Source organism: Piliocolobus tephrosceles, chromosome 4 (genome assembly GCF_002776525.5).
Source record: "Piliocolobus tephrosceles isolate RC106 chromosome 4, ASM277652v3, whole genome shotgun sequence".
Classification (NCBI taxonomy): domain Eukaryota; kingdom Metazoa; phylum Chordata; class Mammalia; order Primates; family Cercopithecidae; genus Piliocolobus; species Piliocolobus tephrosceles.
Genome location: NC_045437.1, coordinates 77410508 through 77430362, shown reverse-complemented (window position 1 = coordinate 77430362; position 19855 = coordinate 77410508). Strand labels below are relative to the sequence as shown.

The 19855-nt window shown below is 37.8% G+C and overlaps 1 protein-coding gene across 2 annotated transcripts in view; it reads right to left on the bottom strand.

Annotated features, from left to right (window-relative positions):
* Positions 1-19855, bottom strand: part of MSH3 (mutS homolog 3) — a 230807-nt gene that overhangs the window by 146687 nt on the left and 64265 nt on the right. For both annotated transcript variants that reach the window (XM_023214955.2, XM_023214956.2), the window contains exons 9-10: positions 14648-14760; positions 11245-11359 (exon numbers count right to left, since the gene is read on the bottom strand). In XM_023214955.2, the coding sequence (XP_023070723.2) occupies positions 11245-11359; positions 14648-14760 (228 nt within the window). The remainder of the gene's footprint in view (positions 1-11244; positions 11360-14647; positions 14761-19855) is intronic.

Here is a 19855-nt window from a genome sequence, read left to right as displayed (position 1 = left end):
TGGACTCTGGTGGTCTTCTTCGGGGAATAAACGGTCTGGGCATAACACTACCTTCCTTAATAGACCTAAGCTCCCTGAAGGCAAGAATTATGTCTTAATTCATTTTGTACCACCTGTAGGGCTCAGCGGACAGTAGATGCTCTACAAATGTCTGCCGTCTTCCTATGGGAAAACCAGGTTGGATTTATTTTTTTCCCTTTGAATCACAAAGCTCCAGAAATGTCTGTGAAATAGCCAGATAGTTATAAAATGTAGAACATTATTTACAGGAAGAAACAATTAGGCAGTGATTGGCTATGTAGCTGACAAGAGCTCACTTGAATTCATGGTCAAAGATCTAAGTTGGAAGTTCGGCTGATAGCCTGGGCTCTGAGTTGGTATCTAACCAGTTACCCATATGTTTAGATATGAGTCCTTACTTTCGCTGTTCTGACAATTAGGTTTAACTAAGTCCATCCTAAGAGTGACTAGTTAACATGTTAGTGCCCTAATCAGGTATCGACTCTAGAAGGGTGCTTAGTTGGCATCTTTGTTCATTTGGGTTATAACAGAATACCTCAGAATGGGCAGTCTGTAAACAGAATTTTATTGCTCAGAGTTCTGGAAGATGTCAAGTCCAAGATCAAGGTGCCAGCAGATTTGGGTCTAGTGAGGGCGCAGTCTCCATAGATGGCACCTTCTGTGTGTCTTCACATGGAGGAGGGGCAGACAGTTCCTTTAAGTCTTTTCTATTAAGTTAGGGGCATTACTCCCATTTGCAAACGTTCTGCCCTCATAACCCTTAGTAAAAGGGCCCTTCTTAATATCTCCACAGTAGTGATTAGGTTTCAACATGTGAATTTTGAAGGACACAAACATTCAGGCCATAACAGCTGGCATGAGACTAATCAAGAAACCACAATCTAGCAAATCTAGCAGCCTTTCCTACAAGCATCTCAGCTAGCTGCCTTTATCTTCTGTCAACAACAGATGTGTAAGACATAATTTTTCACTGTGGTATGGAAGTTTGTGGGCTGTCCAGAAATACTGCCCAGTTGCCTCCTTCCTCACATGAACAGGGTATAATAATCCTATAAATCCAACAGTCCATACCCTAAGGGATAGTGTTTTAAGGCTTAGGATTCTGAAAGCATCCCCTGTTCTACCCATTATCTCAGGGTTTGTTCCCTGACTGCAACTAAAAGTGAACTGTCGCTATTATAATGTCGCATATGCCTCCAGTGAACCACTGAAACAACGTACTGTCAGAATACCAAAAAGACAGAATTGGAATTTCATAGAGCTAGAGACGAGTTTACATGACTGTTTTTGTGCCTGCTTGCTAAAAAGTATCTAAATGAGTGGCAGAATTCAGTTTGAATTAACCCACTACCTGGTACACAGCGGGTGGGGTAGAAGGCTTACAGCCTTCATCTACATATAATTACTCAATATCTACAATATCAAAAAGAAACCAGTAACTGTGAACAACTAAGTTGGTTTTTAAGTTAGCTCACAACCCCAGACCTTTAGAGAGCAAAGGTATAGGTTATTTTAATTAATGGTATTAATGTAAGTATTAATGTGTTGTGTGTGTGATTTTTTATTGGGTTGGTTGTGGGTGTTTTCTGTGTTTTCTTTTTGCTATGTGTGTTTTTGTTTTTTCTTTTTGCCCTTACTAAACAAGTAATCTAAATTTCAAATTAGATGCTGTAAGTTTTTTAAAATTGGTATCTAAATTGATTTTAATAAAAGATCAAGCACTAGGCAATCTTAAATCAGACTGATTCCCGCCGGGCACGGTGGCTCACATTTGTAATCCCAGCACTTTGGGAGGCCGAGGCAGGCGGATCACCTGAGGTCAGGAGTTCGATACCAGCCCGACCAACATGGAGAAACCCCGTCTCTACTAAAAATACAAAAAAATTAGCCGGGCATGGTAGTGCATGCCTGTAATCTCAGCTACTTCGGAGGCTGAGGCAGAAGAATCGCCCGAACCCGGGAGGCAGAGGTTGCAGTAAGCCAAGATTGTGCCATTGCACTCCAGCCTGGGCAACAAGAGCAAAACTCAGTCTCAAAAAAAAAAAAAAAAAAAAATCAGACTGATTCCCATCTAGAATAATTATCAAGCAACTACAAGAAGGACTAACCATGCTTCTGGAGTTCCCATATATTTCATAAGTATTTATAAGTATAAATTTATAAGTATTGTGGAGTTGGAGTCTTCCTTCCCAATAGAAATGAAATTTCCTTCTGTTAGCACCTATTTCCATTAGAATCATATATATTTTTAAACTAAGGGTTATATCTACCAGCATCCTTAAGTATCTAATAGTATCTGATCACTGACCTGAAACATTCAAGCAATTCTAAATTATTTATCCTTGTGGAAGAAGACAAACTCTATGTGCTTTGAAACTCACCAACAACGTCTGGCTAGAATTTATGCTGTGTGAACCTGCATAGAAATCTTACATATAACATGGGAAAATAGTTTATTAATATTTCAGACACCAAAAATATAATAGATGCTTTTTTTCCCCTCAATAATGGGAGGGAAACATCTTTGCCAAAAGCTGGACAGAGAAATTGACTCTGTATTACTCTAACTCTGCTTAAAAAAAATAAATAAATAAAAAGAAAACCAACCTTTTTGACTTAGACAAAGGCAATAAGAGAACAGAATTTATTTAAATACCATTTTAAAATGGAAATAATGACAAAAAACTACCATATAACACATGAAATCTATTGCTGAAAATGTTTCTGTATATACAGTTTTCAGAGTTTATAAATTCACCATTTGTCTAACTTTTTGGCAGTTAACGTGATTTATAAAACATAAATTGTATTATATTACAAAACTTCAGGGTTGTAGATTCACTTACAATTGATTTGTAATTAAACAACATGACTAACTTTGCCTTCCTAAATCCTGCCAATAAGCCCATTAGAAAGGCAAATAATGAGAAAGGTGTATGTTGAGTCCACAAGATCACTGCCAGTCAGTGATTCAAGGAGGATACACAGGACTCAACACAGAATAATACTAACAGCTATGATTTACTACAGTGAAAGAATGCAAAGCAAAATCAGGCAAAGGAAAAGGTGCCTCAGGCAAAGTCCAGGGGGAACCGGGCATCCAAGAATCCTCTCCAAGCAGAGTCACACAGGATGCACTTAATTTCCCCAGCAATGAATTGTAACAACACGTGTGAAATGTTGTCCACCAGGGAAGCTCATTAGAGACTCAGCACCCATGATTTCCATGCCGGACTGGTCCCATAGACACTGTCTCCCTACCATGTACCAAAATTCCAGCTCTGAGAAAGTAGGTGATCAGCATAAACCACGCTGTCTGCAAAAACAGTTAAGGCACAGTGAGGCACTCTCATCAGGAAATGGTGAAAACTCTTCCGAAATTCAAGGTCCCAGACTCCAGTCAAGGGCCAAGCTTGCAGGATGGCCTTTCTAAGGAAAGCTTTGTGATCAAACCTGCTATGTTATTTTTTTGCACATCCCTCTTTTTAAATTCTACTTCTCTAAAACTATATGTGTTACATTTATTCGTTACTATGTTCTTTCAAGTTTACGCTTCAGTCCCAAATTGATCCTTTTCTTTATACTTCTTTCTTAAATCCTATCACTTCATTTCCAAGCTTTCATACTGCTCATTTATGTTCTTTCACATCTAGTATCGTTTTTTTAGTGTCTTTTAGCTCATTTTAAAACAGATTTTTTTTTTTTTTTTTTGGTGGGGGGGATGGGTGGGACAGAGTCTCGCAATGGCGTGATCTCAGCTCACTGCAACCTCCGCCTCCTGGGTTCAAGTAATTCTCTCGCCTCAGCCTCACGAATAGCTGGGATTACAGGCACCCGCCATCATGCCCAGTTAATTTTTTGTACTTTTGGAGAGATGGGATTTCACCATGTTGGCCAGGCTGTTCTTGAACTCCTGACTTCAGGTGATCTGCCAGCCTCAGCCTCCCAAAGTGCTGGGATTACAGGTGTGAGCCACTGCGCCCAGCCAGATTGTCATTTTTATTTCATCTGTGAGCACGTTTTTCTGGCATGTATACATTATCTGTAATGACATCCTACTCCTTATTCTCTTTTTTCTCATAATAATTTTGTAAGAAATTTGAATTTGGTTCTTTTCCCATTGCTAATTTTTAAGTGAAGATTAACTTTCCTGAAGTTTTAGAACACGGGCAATGTTTAGGACAGCTTTTCTAACTTCATACATCTCCCTCTTCTGTTTTTGTTTTGTTTTATTTTGTTTTTTTGGAGATGGAGTCTTGCTCTGTTGCCCAGGCTGGAGTGCAGTGGTACGATGTCAGCTCACTGCAACCTCCACCTACCGGGTTCAAACAATTCTCCTGCCTCAGCCTCCACAGTGAGTGGCTGGGACTACAGGTGCCCACCACCACACCTGGTTAATTTTTTTGTATTTTAGTAGAGACGGGGTTTCACCATGTTGCCCAGGCTGGTCTTGAACTCCTGAGCTCAGACAATCCGACAGCCTTGACCTCCCAAAGTGCTGGGATTACATGCTCGACCTTTTTTTTTTTTTTGAGGTAAAGTCTCACTCTGTCACCAAAGCTGGAGTGCAGTGGCATAATCTTGCTCACTGGAACCTCCACCTCCTAGGCTCACACCATTCTCTTGCCTCAGCCTCCCAAGTAGCTAGGATTACAGGCACCTGCTACCATGTCTGGCTAATTTTTGTATTTTTAGTAGAGATGGGGTTTCGCCATGTTGGCAAGGCTGGTCTCGAACTCCTGACCTCAGGTGATCAGCCCACCTTGCCCTCCCAAAGTGCTGAGATTACAGGCATGAGCCACCACACCTGGCTGGCAATCATGTTTTAAACTTAATAGAATGTTTTTCTCCCGCCTCCCTCTTCTGTTCTTTCTGCGCAGTGTTCTGCGCAGTGTTCAATTGTGCCACCTGACCTCTGCTTTCATTCATAAAAAATTAACTGCATGAGAAATGTCCTCCAACCATAAACAGTGAGAAAACTGGACAAAACACGTGAGGGGGAAAACTTTTCAGGTATGTTTGGCACAGAACTGTGATCCCTGAGAGAGGAAAAACAAATGAGGTAAACAACATGACTGCCTCCTTGGTGGGCGCAGGGAAACTATAATTTGTGAGACAGAATGCCAGATAACAGAGCTGCACATAGAGGGAGCTCCAGAGATCTGCTGAAGGGTCACCTCAACTCTTGCCAAGTACCAGTCCTCAAAGGTGTTTAGGGACCTTTGTGGGACCTGGTAAATAACCACCAGAAATTAGTAGTGAACAGTGATCAGAGTTCACAAAGAGCTTGGAACACTCTCCAACCAGAGTACAAATACCTCAAAATACATGACGCATTGGGTATAAGCCTCAGAAGGATATTGCCTTAAGAATGGAATTAAAATAGGGACAAAGATTTTTCAATCTCAGCACTACTGACATTTAAAAGAGAGAGAGAGAGTGTGTGTGTGTGTGTGTGTGTGTATCAACTTTCTTGATATAATTCACACACTATGCAATTCACCCACTTGGAATGTACAAGTAAGTGGTCTTTACTATATTAAAATTGGCCAACCATCACCACCATGTAATTCTAGATATTATCACTCCAAAAAGAAACTCTATACTCATTAGTAATCACTCTCCATTCCCCCACCACAACCCAAGAGCCCTAGGCAACCACTAATCTTTCTCTCTATGGATTTGCCTATTCTGGATATTTCATATAAATGGAACCAGACAATACGAGACTTTTTGTGACTGATGTCTTTCAACTACCATAATATTTTCAAGGTTCATCATGTTGCAACATGTATCTGTACTTCATTCCTTTTTATGGTTGAAAAACCTTCTATAACACATTTTAGGTATCCATTCTTCAGTTGATGGATGTTAGGGTTGTTTCTACTTTTTGGCTATTATGACTAATGCTCTTATGAACATTTGTATAACTTTTTATGTGGACATCATATTTTCATTGTCTTAAGTAACATCTAGTGGAATTGCTACATCACATAGTAAATGTCATGAGGTACTACCAGACTGTTTTCCAAAATGGCTGTACCATTTTACAGTCCCACTAGCAATGTATGAGGATTCTAACTTGTCTGCATCCCAGCCAATACTTTTTTTTCATAGTTATAGCCATCCTAGTGGGTATGAAGTGGTATCTAACCATGGCATTGATTTGAATTTACCTGATGCTTAATGATGTTGAGCATCTTTTTATGTGCTTCTTGGTTGTTGGCATATATTCTTTGGAGAAAAACCTATATGGATCATTTGTCCATTTTCTGACTTATCTTTTTACCATTGACTTATAAGAGTGTATATATATATATATATATTCATATTCTAGATACAAGTCCCTTACTGGATATATGATTTGCAAAAATTCTTCTATTCAGTGGGTTGTCTTTTCACTTTCTTGATGGTGTTCTTTGAAGAATAAAAGCTTTTATTTTGATATAGTTCAACGTATCTATTTTTGCTCTTCTCACTTGTGTTTTTGATGTCATACTTAAGAAATCCTTGCCTCATTCAAGGTTACAAAGATTTAGACCTATGTTTTCTTCTAAGAGTGTAACAGTTTTAACTCATAACAGGTCTTTGGTCCATTTTGAGTTATCTTCCAAACTCAAATATAACAGGAAGTAAGGCTCCATCTTCATTGTCTTGCACAGACAGCTATCTTGGCACCATTTGTTTGAAAAAAATCTATTCTTTCTCCACTGAATTGTCAGTAATCAAATGTCCATAAGTTTATTTCTAGACTCTCAATTCTAACACATTGATCATATGTCTGTGCTTATGCCAATTCCACACTGTCTTTTCTTTTAACCCCACCCTCCACACTGTCTTGATTACTCACTTTGTAGTAAGTTTTGAAACTGAGATATGAATTCTATGAATTTTAGGATCAGCTTGTCAATTTTTCCAAGAAAGCCAGCTGGGATTTGATACAAAAATTGCATTGAACTTAGAGAGTCATCTGAGGATTACTGCATCTTTTTTTTTTTTTTTGAGACGGAGTCTCGCTCTGTCGCCCAGGCTGGAGTGCAGTGGCGTGATCTCAGCTCACTGCAAGCTCCGCCTCCTGGGTTCATGCCATTCTCCTGCCTCAGTCTCCCTAGTAGTTGGGACTACAGGTGCCCACCACCATGCCCAGCTAATTTTTATGTATTTTTAGTAGAGACAGGGTTTCACGTGTTAGCCAGGATGGCCTCAATCTCCGGACCTCGTGATCCGCCTGTCTTGGCCTCCCAAAGTGCTGGGATTACAGGCGTGAGCCACCGCGCCCGGCCAGAATACTGCATCTTAACAACAACAGATAGGTTTAATGTCTGTGAGGTTTTCATAAATGTCCACTGTCAGGTCAAGAAAGTTCCACGTTAGTTGTAGTTTTTTCAGTGTTTTTATTATGAAGGGGTGTTAAATCTTATGAAGAGCTTTTCCTGTCTATTGGGACTATCATGTAGTTTTTGATGAGGGAGATTAGATGAATTGGTTTCCAGATTTTAAAACCAAACCTGTATGCCTGAAATAAATCCAATAGTCATGATGTAAAATCATTTGTTATATATTTCTGATTCCATGTACTTAGATTTCACTGAGGATTTTTATGTCTATAATCAAAAGATACAGGTCTGTGGTTTCTTTTCTTGTAATATATTTGCTTGGTTTTGGAATGTTGACATTTGGGGCCAAATAATGTGTTCTGTAGGGACATCCTGTGCATTTTAGGATGTTTAGCAGCATCCCTGGCTGCTAGCCATTAGATGTCATTAGAGCAGCTTATATATTAAGCTATTTCTTTCACTAGTAAGTAAAGGTAATCACCACATGTTATTATTCTGTTATCATAAGAAGTTTTCTTTAAAAAAAAGGTTTTACAGTTTACCTTGGGTGGATTTTCTCACTCTTTCCTGAAATTTCCAATATCTTTTTGAAGTTGTGACCACTCCAAATAAAAACTATCCAAAATGACAAAAGCACTCACTTCTAACAACAAAAAGTTGATTCCTTTGAATTTCATAAATTTAGGAATCAGGTTAATTCTGTCATAATAAATATCTAACACCCTCACATTCTATTTATTTTGTTACACTATTTTTCTTTGAAACAAACTTAAACTCTCAAAATAACTTTAGAACCTCAAGTCTGCCTTAACAAAACTTCACTTAAATCATCCTTAAGAACAATTCCTGAAATGGCATATTTTCTCAGACTACCTAAAATTCTACTGTAATGGCACAAGGACCTTTGAATAAATACGTATCACTGATTTTTATGAAACACGCAGCAATGTTTGTGAAAGAATTTGCTAAACAAGCCAACTCAAGTGAAATTTATTTTCCCCTTGATAACACAGCTTTTGAAATAAAAGTCCAAAACTTCAGCAGCATAAGGTATGTTTATAAAGTAATGCAACTGAATTTTTCATCTACAAGGAGAAAATTCATTTTTCCAAAGTAATCACCTTAAGAAGCAGCCGGGTGCAGTGACTCACGCCTGTAGTCCCAGCACTTTGGGAGGCTGAGGTGGGTGGACCACAAGGTCAGGAGTTCGAGACCAGCCTGGCCAATATGGTGAAACCCCATCTCTACTAAAAATACAAAAATTAGCCAGGCGTGGTGGTGCGTGCCTGTAGTCCCAGCTACTTGGGAGGCTGAGGCAGGAGAATCACTTGAACCCAGGAGATGGAGGCTGCAGTGAGCCGAGATCATGCCACTGCACTCCAGCCTGGGCAACAGAGCGAGACTCTGTCTCAAAAAGAAAAAAGAAAAAAAGAAGCAATATTATTTTTGCAAAATATAAGAACTATAGAATTACTCTTTTAGAATGATCTTCAGAGTCAAATTACATGCCACTCATAAACACATTTCGTTTTAAAGCAAAACTAGAGTACCAGTTCGATCACCATCTTTATTAATTAATCTTGGTTTCCAATGACCTTTTGGCAATTTCCAGTGAAATACACCCTCATAGAACAAAGAATTCCTTCCCTCTTTCATTAATCCTGTATTAATATTATATATAATAATAATAATAATATATAATAAAAGCCTACTAGGTGCCAGGCTTATGCTGGATGCTGGGAATACATACAAAGGGGAGCACTTTATGTCTTTTGGCTTTGGCTCCATGGAAGTACCCAACAGGTAGATTATATCATACACTAAGTCACTAGCAGAGCCAGTTTCCTGACCATCCTCCACCATCAATTATAAGAGGCAAAAAGTTCAGCTTCACTCAATTTATCAAGAGTGAAGAGGTTAACCTTCAGGTAATCTGAAAAGATGCTATTTTAATTTCAGTATATATAGACGTCTTGTTTTATTGTTTGGTATTATTCTTACTTTGAATTAAATATGAGGAAGACAGGCCAGACGCAGAGGCTCACGCCTATAATCCCAGCACTTTAGGAGGCCAAGGCGGGAGGATCACTTGAGGCCAGGAGTTCAAGAACAGCCTGGTCAAACCTGTCTCTACTAAAAATACAAAAAATTAGCTGGGCGTGGTGGCATGCACCTGTAATTCCAGCTACTCGGGAGATGGAGGCAGGAGAATTGCTTGAACCCAGGAGGTGGAAGCTGTAGTGAGCTGAGATCGCACCACTATACTCCAGCCTGGGCAACAGAGCTAGACTCCATCTAAAAAAAAAAAAGAAAATATATATATATATGGGGAGGACACATATTTCTAGGTCCAAATTCATTTGCTTCTGAACACATCAGGGCCTGATTTTTAAGTTAGTTTCCTTACTCCAACATTAATACTTCTTTGGTTGGTGATATAGAACAGAAACACAAGTCTTAATGGGCAAGCTCTTTATCACTAATTCTACCTCACTTACAGGGTCCCTATCATTAACAAGTCAAACTGGTAGGTAGCTTGTCACCCCTTTTTTAAAAAGCCCCAACACAGCCAACCATATAGACTGATCTCTTTAATAAGTTTATTTTTGGAGCTCAAAGTAGAATCCAATGAGGGTATAATGCCGGGCTGACACTTTTTAAAATAAAACACTTTGGCCACACTAAAAAATGTCCAGATTAATACAATACCCAGGTTCAGAAATGAAACATCAGTTGAACTCCACTATGCCACATCTATCCCCAATCTTTACTCCTTTCCCTTCTTCCTCCTGGAAGAAACCCTGCTTCTGAATTTTCTGTCACTCCCCTGCATGTTTTCACTTAATCCCTAAGTATATACATATTCTTAAGCAGTATAGAGTACGATTTCACATGTTTCTAACTTCATGTAATGGTATGTACTGTGTGGCCTTCAGCAACTTTATTCTTGACTTAATATACTGTTCATGAAATTTTAAGTATTGGTTATACATTAATAGCTCTAGTTCATTCATTTTCACTGTTGTATAACATTACATTGCATGAATATAGCACAAAGATCCCTGATGGGCATTTAGATTGCTTTTAAATAGGATAAAATTGTTTCCAGAGAAATGATACTCTGTTCTAGTACCACACGGGAGAACACACATCAAAGACATTACAAAAAGAACCCCAAGGAACCTGCCTTTCTTCGACTCTCTCCAGCAACCTTGAACCAGCACCACTTCCTTGTTTCCTAGTTAATTTATATTCTGTCATTTTGCTGAGATAGCACCTATCTCCCCTCCCACCTGTGCAGAATGGGACAGTTGCTGTATCCTGGATCAATATAATGGAGGGTGATTCTTGACAGAGCCAAAGACAAGGGGCTGGTGAAGGCGGAATGTAAAAAGACAAGAAAAGTATCCTACTACTTTTTTCTATTCCACTGGTTATTAAACTAGTATTTTCCTAGAATGTCAATTGTGAGCTTTTAAATTTCCAAAATCCACAGTTAATCACTCTTGTAAAAAGCTGTGTTAGCAGCTGGCCCTTTTCTAACTTTATGGTCTATGAAATAAGAAATGAAACCAAGAATAAGAAAGGTGGTAAAATTTTATGAATGCTTTTTAATACTATTTCTGGATAAAGTGAGTATAAAGCACAGTTTTGTAGTCAAAACTATAATATATCAAATAGCTATCATGAATACAATTTATTTGACAGAATTCTATCAATATATTTTTAATATTCTTCAGCAACAATACCAAATAGCTCATCCTTGCACCCTAGTATTCTATCAATAGCAGGCAAGCTTCTCTAAGTATAGTACTACCAAATTCAATTTAAGAAATGTTCATAATATAGCCTCCCTCTTTTTTTTAATTTTGGAGGAATCACTCACTCAGGTTTGGAGAGCATTTTTTCCAAGTTGAATTCTTTGAGGTATTTTATGATGGCAGCCAAAGAGCAAATCACAGGCTTCTCTAAGTTAACAATGCCAGAAATAATTTGAGAACCTAGAAAACAGAATATATTAACTTGTTATTAAAAAAATTTAATTAATCAAATTTAAAAATGTAATAAATAGAATCATTAACTTATTACCATTATGAAACACAAATTTTAAGTAAAACTTTATGGTTATTGAAATAATAATTTAGACAATATCTCCTAAAATTGACGTTTGGAAAAATGTAAATTATTACTAATACCCAGGGCATGGAAAAAAAGGGCATTTTTCTGATGGTGGAATGAACCTTTTTTGGAGAACAGGGTATTTTTTCAAAACGTAAAATGCCCATCCCCTTTGCCTAGAAATACTCCAAACTGCATGTCGAGGATGTGTGTACAAGGAGGTGACTTGAAAAATCTTTTGGAGTATTAAAAAAACTGGAGGCCACCTAAATCAACATTAACAGTATAGTACTTAAGTAAAGTTTGGTAAATCCTGGTTATTATGTACCAACTAAACGGAATGACTTCCAGTTATCTGCACTGATATGGAAGGCCATCTATAACATGTTGCTAAGTTGGGGGGAAAAGTTGTCTGATCATTTTCATGTCTCACTGCAAACACTGCAACAGCTTTCCATCTGCTCTCACTGCTTCATCCTTGCACCCTACAGGGTATTCTTAACAGAGCAGCCAGAGGAATTCTCTTTAAAATGTGTACCAGATCATTAGACTATTTTGCCCCAAAGTCCTCCAACATCCCCCAACTCATTGAGAGTAGAAGCCAAAGTCCTTACAGTGACCCTACACAATCTGCCTGCCATTTCTTCTTTATTTCTGAGCTCACCTCCTAATGTTCTCCCCATCAGTTACTCTGTTCCAGCACACAGACTACTTGCTATTCCTTAAACATGCCAAGCACCCTCCCACCTTAAGATATTTTGTGCTTACTGTTGTCTCTGCTTGAAATACTGTTTCTTCACATGTCTATGTGGCTTTTTCCCTTAACTCCTTCAGTCTCTATTCAAATCTTCGTTCAAGTGCCGTTTCTCAGTGAGGCCCTTCTTTACCATCCTATTTAAAAGTTCAACCTACTCCCCTGCCTTATTTTTTTCATAGCATATATCACCTTCTAACACATTGGTTTACTTTATTGTCCATCTCTCACCATTAGAATGTAAACTCCAAAAGAGCAGGAATTTCTGTTTGTTTTATTCCTTATTGTATGCCCAATGCCTCGCATATAAAATAGGCATTCAAAAAAATTAGCTCAACGAATAAATCCCAGCTATGTTAAACAAACACAGAGAACTATGTGTGTACATTTATGTGTGGATGTGTGGATTTTTACACAATGATATATGCCAAATTTTAATGATAATCCCTCCAACATATAAGCAGCAAGGGCAGAGGACAAGTTTGAGGGCAGGCACTTTACTTTTTTCTTTATATACAACTATGTTGTTTGACTTTCTTGCAATAAGCATTAATTACTTTTAAAAGTAAAAATATATATATATATATTACAAGATGTTCTCTACAAATCAGTAATATAAAACATCTTACTAATTTTAACTACAGGTGTTTATAAAACCAGAGTGTAAATGAAGTGCTAACAACACCTTTCCGTTCCACTGAGAATTCTATTTTCTTTTAACTTTCTAGCTTTGTTCCCCAGAAAATGTGATTATGATGGTGTATCAATGGGTTAGAAGTAGCACTGCCTGTGGTAAAAATGACCAAATATCAGTACATTATATCTGGACTGAGAAGAATTATAAATACCCGACCTCAGAGTTTTGGCCTTCTCTTAGTGCACTGACTTTTGTCACCGGGCATGTCTTCTGTAGAGATTGCAGCAAGAAATACAGTCTCCTCAAGGGCATGGAGCTTCTAAGCCAGGGTGCCGCTTATGCTCACTTGATGTGAGTCTCCTTCCTTCATACACTCTCCAGGGCACTGCCACAAAGACTGCTGTGAGGACTGTCCCACTAAGGGGAACACATGCTCCAGTTGCAAGGTGTGTTTTCTGGCCCATATCTTTTAAGTAAATCTGATACCACGAATAGGTCATCGTAGTCTTGGGATTTAATCAGGTCTTTAGCTGAACATAAGATGACCCCTTGGTAATACTGAATACTGGTGTTAGAAGTGGGATACACTTGGTTGGGCACGGTGGCTCATGCCTGTAATCCCAGCAACTTTGGCAGGCTGAGGTGGGAGGATCGCTTGAGCCCAGGAGTTCAAGACCAGCCTAGGGAACATGACAAAACCCCACCTCTATAAAAAATACAAAAATTAGCTGGGTGTGGTAGTGCATGCCTGTAGTCCCAGCTACTTGGGAGGCTGAGGTGGGAGGATTGCTTGAGTCCAAGAGGCAGAGGTTGCAGTGGGCTGAGATCACGCCACTGCACTCCAGCCGGGGTGACAGAGTGAGACCTTATCAAAAAAAATAAAAAGAAGTAGGATACATGCTCAGACACTTGATTCAATTTGACGAAGGCATCATGAAATTAAGAGACATGCTAACAAGACACTGATGCCTAGATGCAAGGAAATGCTAACCAGACACTGATGCTTAAATGGAGCAGTGACAGGGAGCTGATGATGAACGCTCTCTAGCATGTGACAGGGATAAATTTCCTCCATATGAGGTATGATGAAGACCAGAGTGAAGCCAAGTTTATGCCAAGGGGGAAAATGTCTATTCACCTCACCATCCACAAAATGGACTCCAACATAAGCTGGACTGGCAGGAATGTGAGGTACAAATGAAAGTAAGCATTAATGCTGACTGTGGACGTGTGAATTAAACAATGACTACCTAACATATTTCAACCCTGTCACTAACATTCTGGTATTTTAATTTTGGCAACCAACATTTCAAAATGCTAGTCTTCATCAGAATATTTATCATCTAGTCTACAAAATACAAAGATATTAATGAGCCATCTTTAAAGATAAGCAAAAAGGAAAGATGGTCAAAAACTCCTTCTACTCTAATGAATATGTCAAAACCATCAAGTTACTAGCTGGTCATAATTCTTTAAAAAGCTGCAATGGTTCTTTTTGTTTTTAGGAGACAGGGTCTCACTCCAGGCTGGACTACAATGGTGTGATAATAGCTCACTGCAGCCTCAAACTCCTGGGCTCAGGTGATCCTCCCCTGCCTCAGCCTAACCAGTAGCTGGGACTGCAGTGCAACAGTGTTTCTGATGAGCACAACAGTGAGATCTTCTTCTCCCACATATTTATAGTAACTACCTAGACATCATAAAATTGAGAATCATACTCATGCCTTTATCCAAATTTCCAATCAGTTCAACTTCAGGACCTACAGGGAAAATATTTACCTTTAATGTCAACTGTGTCTTTTGCATAAAACTCTGTAACTGCCTGGAAAGCATGGCTGTATTCAAAATAAATGTTATCCATCCTTTCAACTCGAATTCTGTCATCCTGCACACTGAAAGAAAAAAGGAAAATTTCAAAGGTAACTTATCTATTATCATGAAATGCCGGTATTTAGGTCTTGGAAAAAAGATATTTATTCCTTATTCTTTCCCAAGCTGAAGAAAGAAAGAGAAAGAAAGAGCTAAAGTTTCTCTGCCAAAAAGCTCTATTTCATAAAATATTAAAATGAATACTTTTTATTAACTGCTATTTTATATCACCTAGCACGTTGTGAGTTCTTTATCATTATTTAAAAAGAAAAACTCATTGAAATTAGGGTCCATTATGTTACTAAATATGAAGGGAGAAAAACTGAAAAGCATCATTTCGATTTGATTACATTATTTGTTTAAATACTCTAGCAACAGAATACAGCACTGAGTAACTCTTTCTTTGAGGGACTTTCTGCTAAATCTGTTTCTATCACAGTCTCCAGTCAAATATAGTAAATTAGGTTAACTCTCACTCTTTAAAGTGATTCTACAGTCCTTCTAAAAATATGTATAAAAATTTGCCTGAGTACATAAACAAAATCATATCATGCTGGTAACTGCATTTTCGTTTCCTATTTTTCTTGACTCCCTATTCCTTCCTCCTCCTCTTCCTTCTTTACCACCTCACTCCCAAGACTGTTATCTCTCATGTTAACGGCCTAGAATGAATCTCTCTATATTTTTTCATGTTCATATATCTAATATATGCTCATTATATATTATGTTACTATATTATAAAACTAAGATGATTTTATAAACATATGTCTGTGTCCTGTTCTCTTCACTTAATAATTCCTGAAAGTCCCTCCATAAAAATGACCTAGCTACAACTCCTTCTTTTTAATGGCTGAAAAATATTTCATAGTATATAGATGCCACAATTTCTTCAACTATTTCTTTGTTGTTTGATATTCATTTGGTGTTAATGTTTCGTCACATGTTGCTTTAAAACATTTTTATTTAAAAATATAAAACTTTAGTTACAGTTGTAGCCTGCACATATCCCTCCCTAATCACATCCCTCTACAATTACCAGAAGGAAATGCTGGCTAGGCACAGTGGCTCAACACCTGTAATCCCAGCACTTTGGGAGGCCAAGGCAAGAGGACTGCTTGACCTCAAGAATTTAAGACCAGCCTGGGCAACATGGCTCTCTCTACAAAAAACACAAAAATCAGCCAGGCATGGTAGCACATGCCTATAGTCCCAGCTACTTGGAAGGCTGACATGGGAGGATCACTTGAGCCTGGGGGGTCAAGGCTGCAGTGAGCTGTGATCACACCACTGCACTCCAGCCTGGGTAAGAGTGAAATTCTGCCTCAAATTTTTTTAAAAAATTAATAAAAGAAAAGAAGCAAACATTATCTTGAATGTGATGTATATTACCATGTATGTTTTCATTTTTTATAAAAAACTGTATCATTTCATGCTTTTCATTTTGTATGAGTGGTACTTTATCTTAACCATACAAATTGACTCTATACTCAATGTTACACTATTTCTAAGATTTATACATGAAGATATATGTACTTTTTAAATTTTAACTGCAGTTAAGTATTTTATTATTATATTTTCTAATAAATTTAAGATCTGCTTTCTGAATTTATTCACCAGAATTTATCTTTGTGGATAGTGTGAAGTTATAAATACAACTACATTTTCCATATAACTAATGATCAAAGCAGCAATTAGAGAGCATTCCATATGTCTCTGCTGATTTATAATGTTACTTTCACTGCATATTGCATCTCTATATATGTCTTTGGCTTCTCCATGCTGTTCCACTGATCTTTTTGTCTATCTCTAAACCAGGATCACGGTCTCTTAATTTCTTAGCTTGGCATCTATAGGTAAAGTGGCAAGGCCCCTACCTTGCTCTTCAAGATTGTCTTGGCTACTCCTGGACCTTTGATTTTCTTTGTAAATTTTAGGTTCACTTACATTCTGTCTTCACAAGAAACTTCCTGTGATTATTTTATTTTATTTTACTTATTTATTTATTTATTTAATTTATTTTTAGACAGAGTTTCACTCTGTTGCCTAGGCTGGAGTGCAGTGGTAATGGTACGATCAGGACTTACTGCAGCATCATCGACTTCCTAGGGCGAAGCAATTCTCCCTCATCAGCCCCAAGGAGCTAGGACTACAGGTACGTATTACCATGCCCAGCTAATTTTTTTCTATTTTTAGTAGATACGGGGTTTCGCCATGTTGCTCAGGCTGCTGTCAAACTCCTGGACTCAAGCGGTCTGCTTACCTTGGCCTCCCAAAGTGCTAGGATTATGGGCATTAGCCATTGCACCCAGCCCTTATTGGTATTTTGATTCTATATGTAATGAATTAATTTAGAGAGAAATAACATCTTAGAGATATCACATTATCAAAGCTGGTATATTCCTCTATTCATGTCTATTATATCCAACAGTAATGTTCTGTAATTTTCTCCATGAAGGTTTTATATAGCTTTGGTTGTGCTCACTCTTAGATATGTACACATACCTCTCTCGTCTTTATCTGAAACAGAAACAGGTGTTGGGAGGGGCCCAGCATCAGGGGACTCTACTGCACACTAAAGTTAAAGAACCACTGACCTATACAAATAAAAGACTGGTGCTATAATGAAAATTAGTAGATGATAGGAAAGAGTATTTACAAAGAGTATTCCCAAAGCAAAGGGTATTTCCTTTGGAAGCTTATCTTATGTATATTGATGTAGGTACAGCTAATGATCCAAGTACATAAAAAGTGGTCTGTAAAGTAAAGCTATACTATAAACAACTGAGTTAAGATAATTTAGAAAGTTTCTCAATACTTTTTTCTTTGGCTCCCTATGCAGAACACTTTCTTGGTCTCTACAGAAAACCGAAAAAAGACTTGAAACCATCCCCAGCACCAAAATAAAGCAAGCTTTTTTCTATTTTTATGATTTTCCTTCCTGAGCAAGGAGATCGTATGAGTTGATTTAAAAGTTCAATTACAATGCCTTGTAATAAATAAACAATAGTGAAACTTTATTACCTATTTTGCTTAAGAACTAGGTTAAAATTCAGAAAGAAGGATTTATGACAGAAAATCTATAGTTTATATATTTGTTTTTACTTCACAAAAACAGTTAAACAAATTCTCATGGGCATATGCCACACATCAATCACTCTTTCTTAGTTTACAATCTAAGACAACAGACAATAAAATGTGGTAGACATATGTAAAAGATACAGAAAATATATAAACACAAATGGCTATACCCCATCACAAAAGCAGAACACTCCCTCCCTCAACATTATGAAAAGTAGAAATAAATGTATCATTTAACACATATTTGTAATTTTTGGGTATTTTTCTTGATATAATATTTTACTGAAATAATTGTTTTTTGTTAGATTCAAGCAGTTTTTGTCTCCCTAAATCCTGCCATAAAAACAGAGAATTTAATAACCAAACTAAAACCCACAGATAACATGTACTACATTATGACTGCATCTCAAGATATTAAGAACCCTGAAATGCAAGCAGGTGGGATGAACAATAAGACACAAATGCTATCAGCAACCATGTGAGAAGCAGCAGACAGAAGCAACAGAACTCTAACAATCGGAAAACAGGAACAACACAAAACAGCAACCAGGTACTAGCTGGAAAGTATAGTAGGATATACTTTTGAGGAGCTGAAATTGGGAGTGCAGGTTGTACATTTCATAATAGTGACTACAAGGGGTCCACAGTAAGGCCTGAAGGGGCTTGAGAACTCTAGGCCCTATGGACTCACAAAATCAATGGTGCAAAGCACTTTTTTAGGACAAATCTTACACTGAGGAAAAACTCCTATGAACAGAATCTAAAATGAGGAGAAAAGGAATAACAGGGTAATTGTTAAAAAGACAAAAGTACTACAGAACAGAGCCAGGAGAAAATGAGCTGTCACATTTGCAAATACTGAACAGTATGTAGCAAAATGAATGATCGCAAAAATATCATATTTTGTGAAAGAAATCAAGCCAAAAAATGTTAATATATACTGTAAGATATCCTGTATTTGAAATTCTGGGCCGGGCGCAGTGGCTCAAGCCTGTAATCCCAGCACTTTGGGAGGCCGAGACGGGCGGATCACGAGGTCAGGAGATCGAGACCATCCTGGCTAACACGGTGAAACCCCGTCTCTACTAAAAAATACAAAAAGCTAGCCGGGCAAGGTGGCTGGTGCCTGTAGTCCCAGCTACTCGGGAGGCTGAGGCAGGAGAATGGCGTAAACCCGGGAGGCGGAGCTTGCAGTGAGCTGAGATCCGGCCACTGCACTCCAGCCCAGGCGATAGAGTGAGACTCTGTCTCAAAAAAAAAAAAAAAAAGAAATTCTGTAAAAGGTAAAATATACTGGTGGAAAATTAATAATTGCCTAGGGCCAGATGTGAAGGGAGGGAACCAACTGCAAAAGCACATGAGAAAGTTTGAGGGTAAAAGTATTCTTCCACATCTTGACTGTGATAGTGGTTACAAAATTGTGTAAAACTACCACTTACACTTACAGTTGTATAAACTCTACACTTAAAAATGAATGGTTTATAAATAATACTTTGAGTTAAAAACCACTACCAGAACTATGAAGTCAGAAAAGCTATTTTGAACCCACGCCTCTTCTAGAAGTTTGGGAAAATGAATTTGCATAAAAATGAGTAATAGAAAAGGACCAAACTCAAATTCTGTACAAAGTTATGACAAGAAATAAGAGAATAAGCACAATAACATCTCTACAGACAACAGAATGTTAGACATCTCCATAAAACATAAAAACCCTAACAAGTTAAAAAAATTATTAAGAAAACAAATTGGACTTAGAAAAACTCAGAAATGAATGGGCAGAACTCAGGAATTAGAGACAAAAGAAAAACTTCTCAGAACGAAGGATAGACTAGAAGGAACACAACTGAATAAATACTACAGATAATAAAGATAAGAAGCAGGAAATGAAAGGGGGAAATTTTTTCAAAGTCAAAAAGAAATGAAAAAGGAGATCTGAAAGATTGGAAGAAAGTAACAAATGGAAAAGGTTGGCAAAGAAGATCTAAAACGTATATAAAAGGTGCTCCCAAGGTACAAACTTGGCAAAGAGGGCAAAGCAAA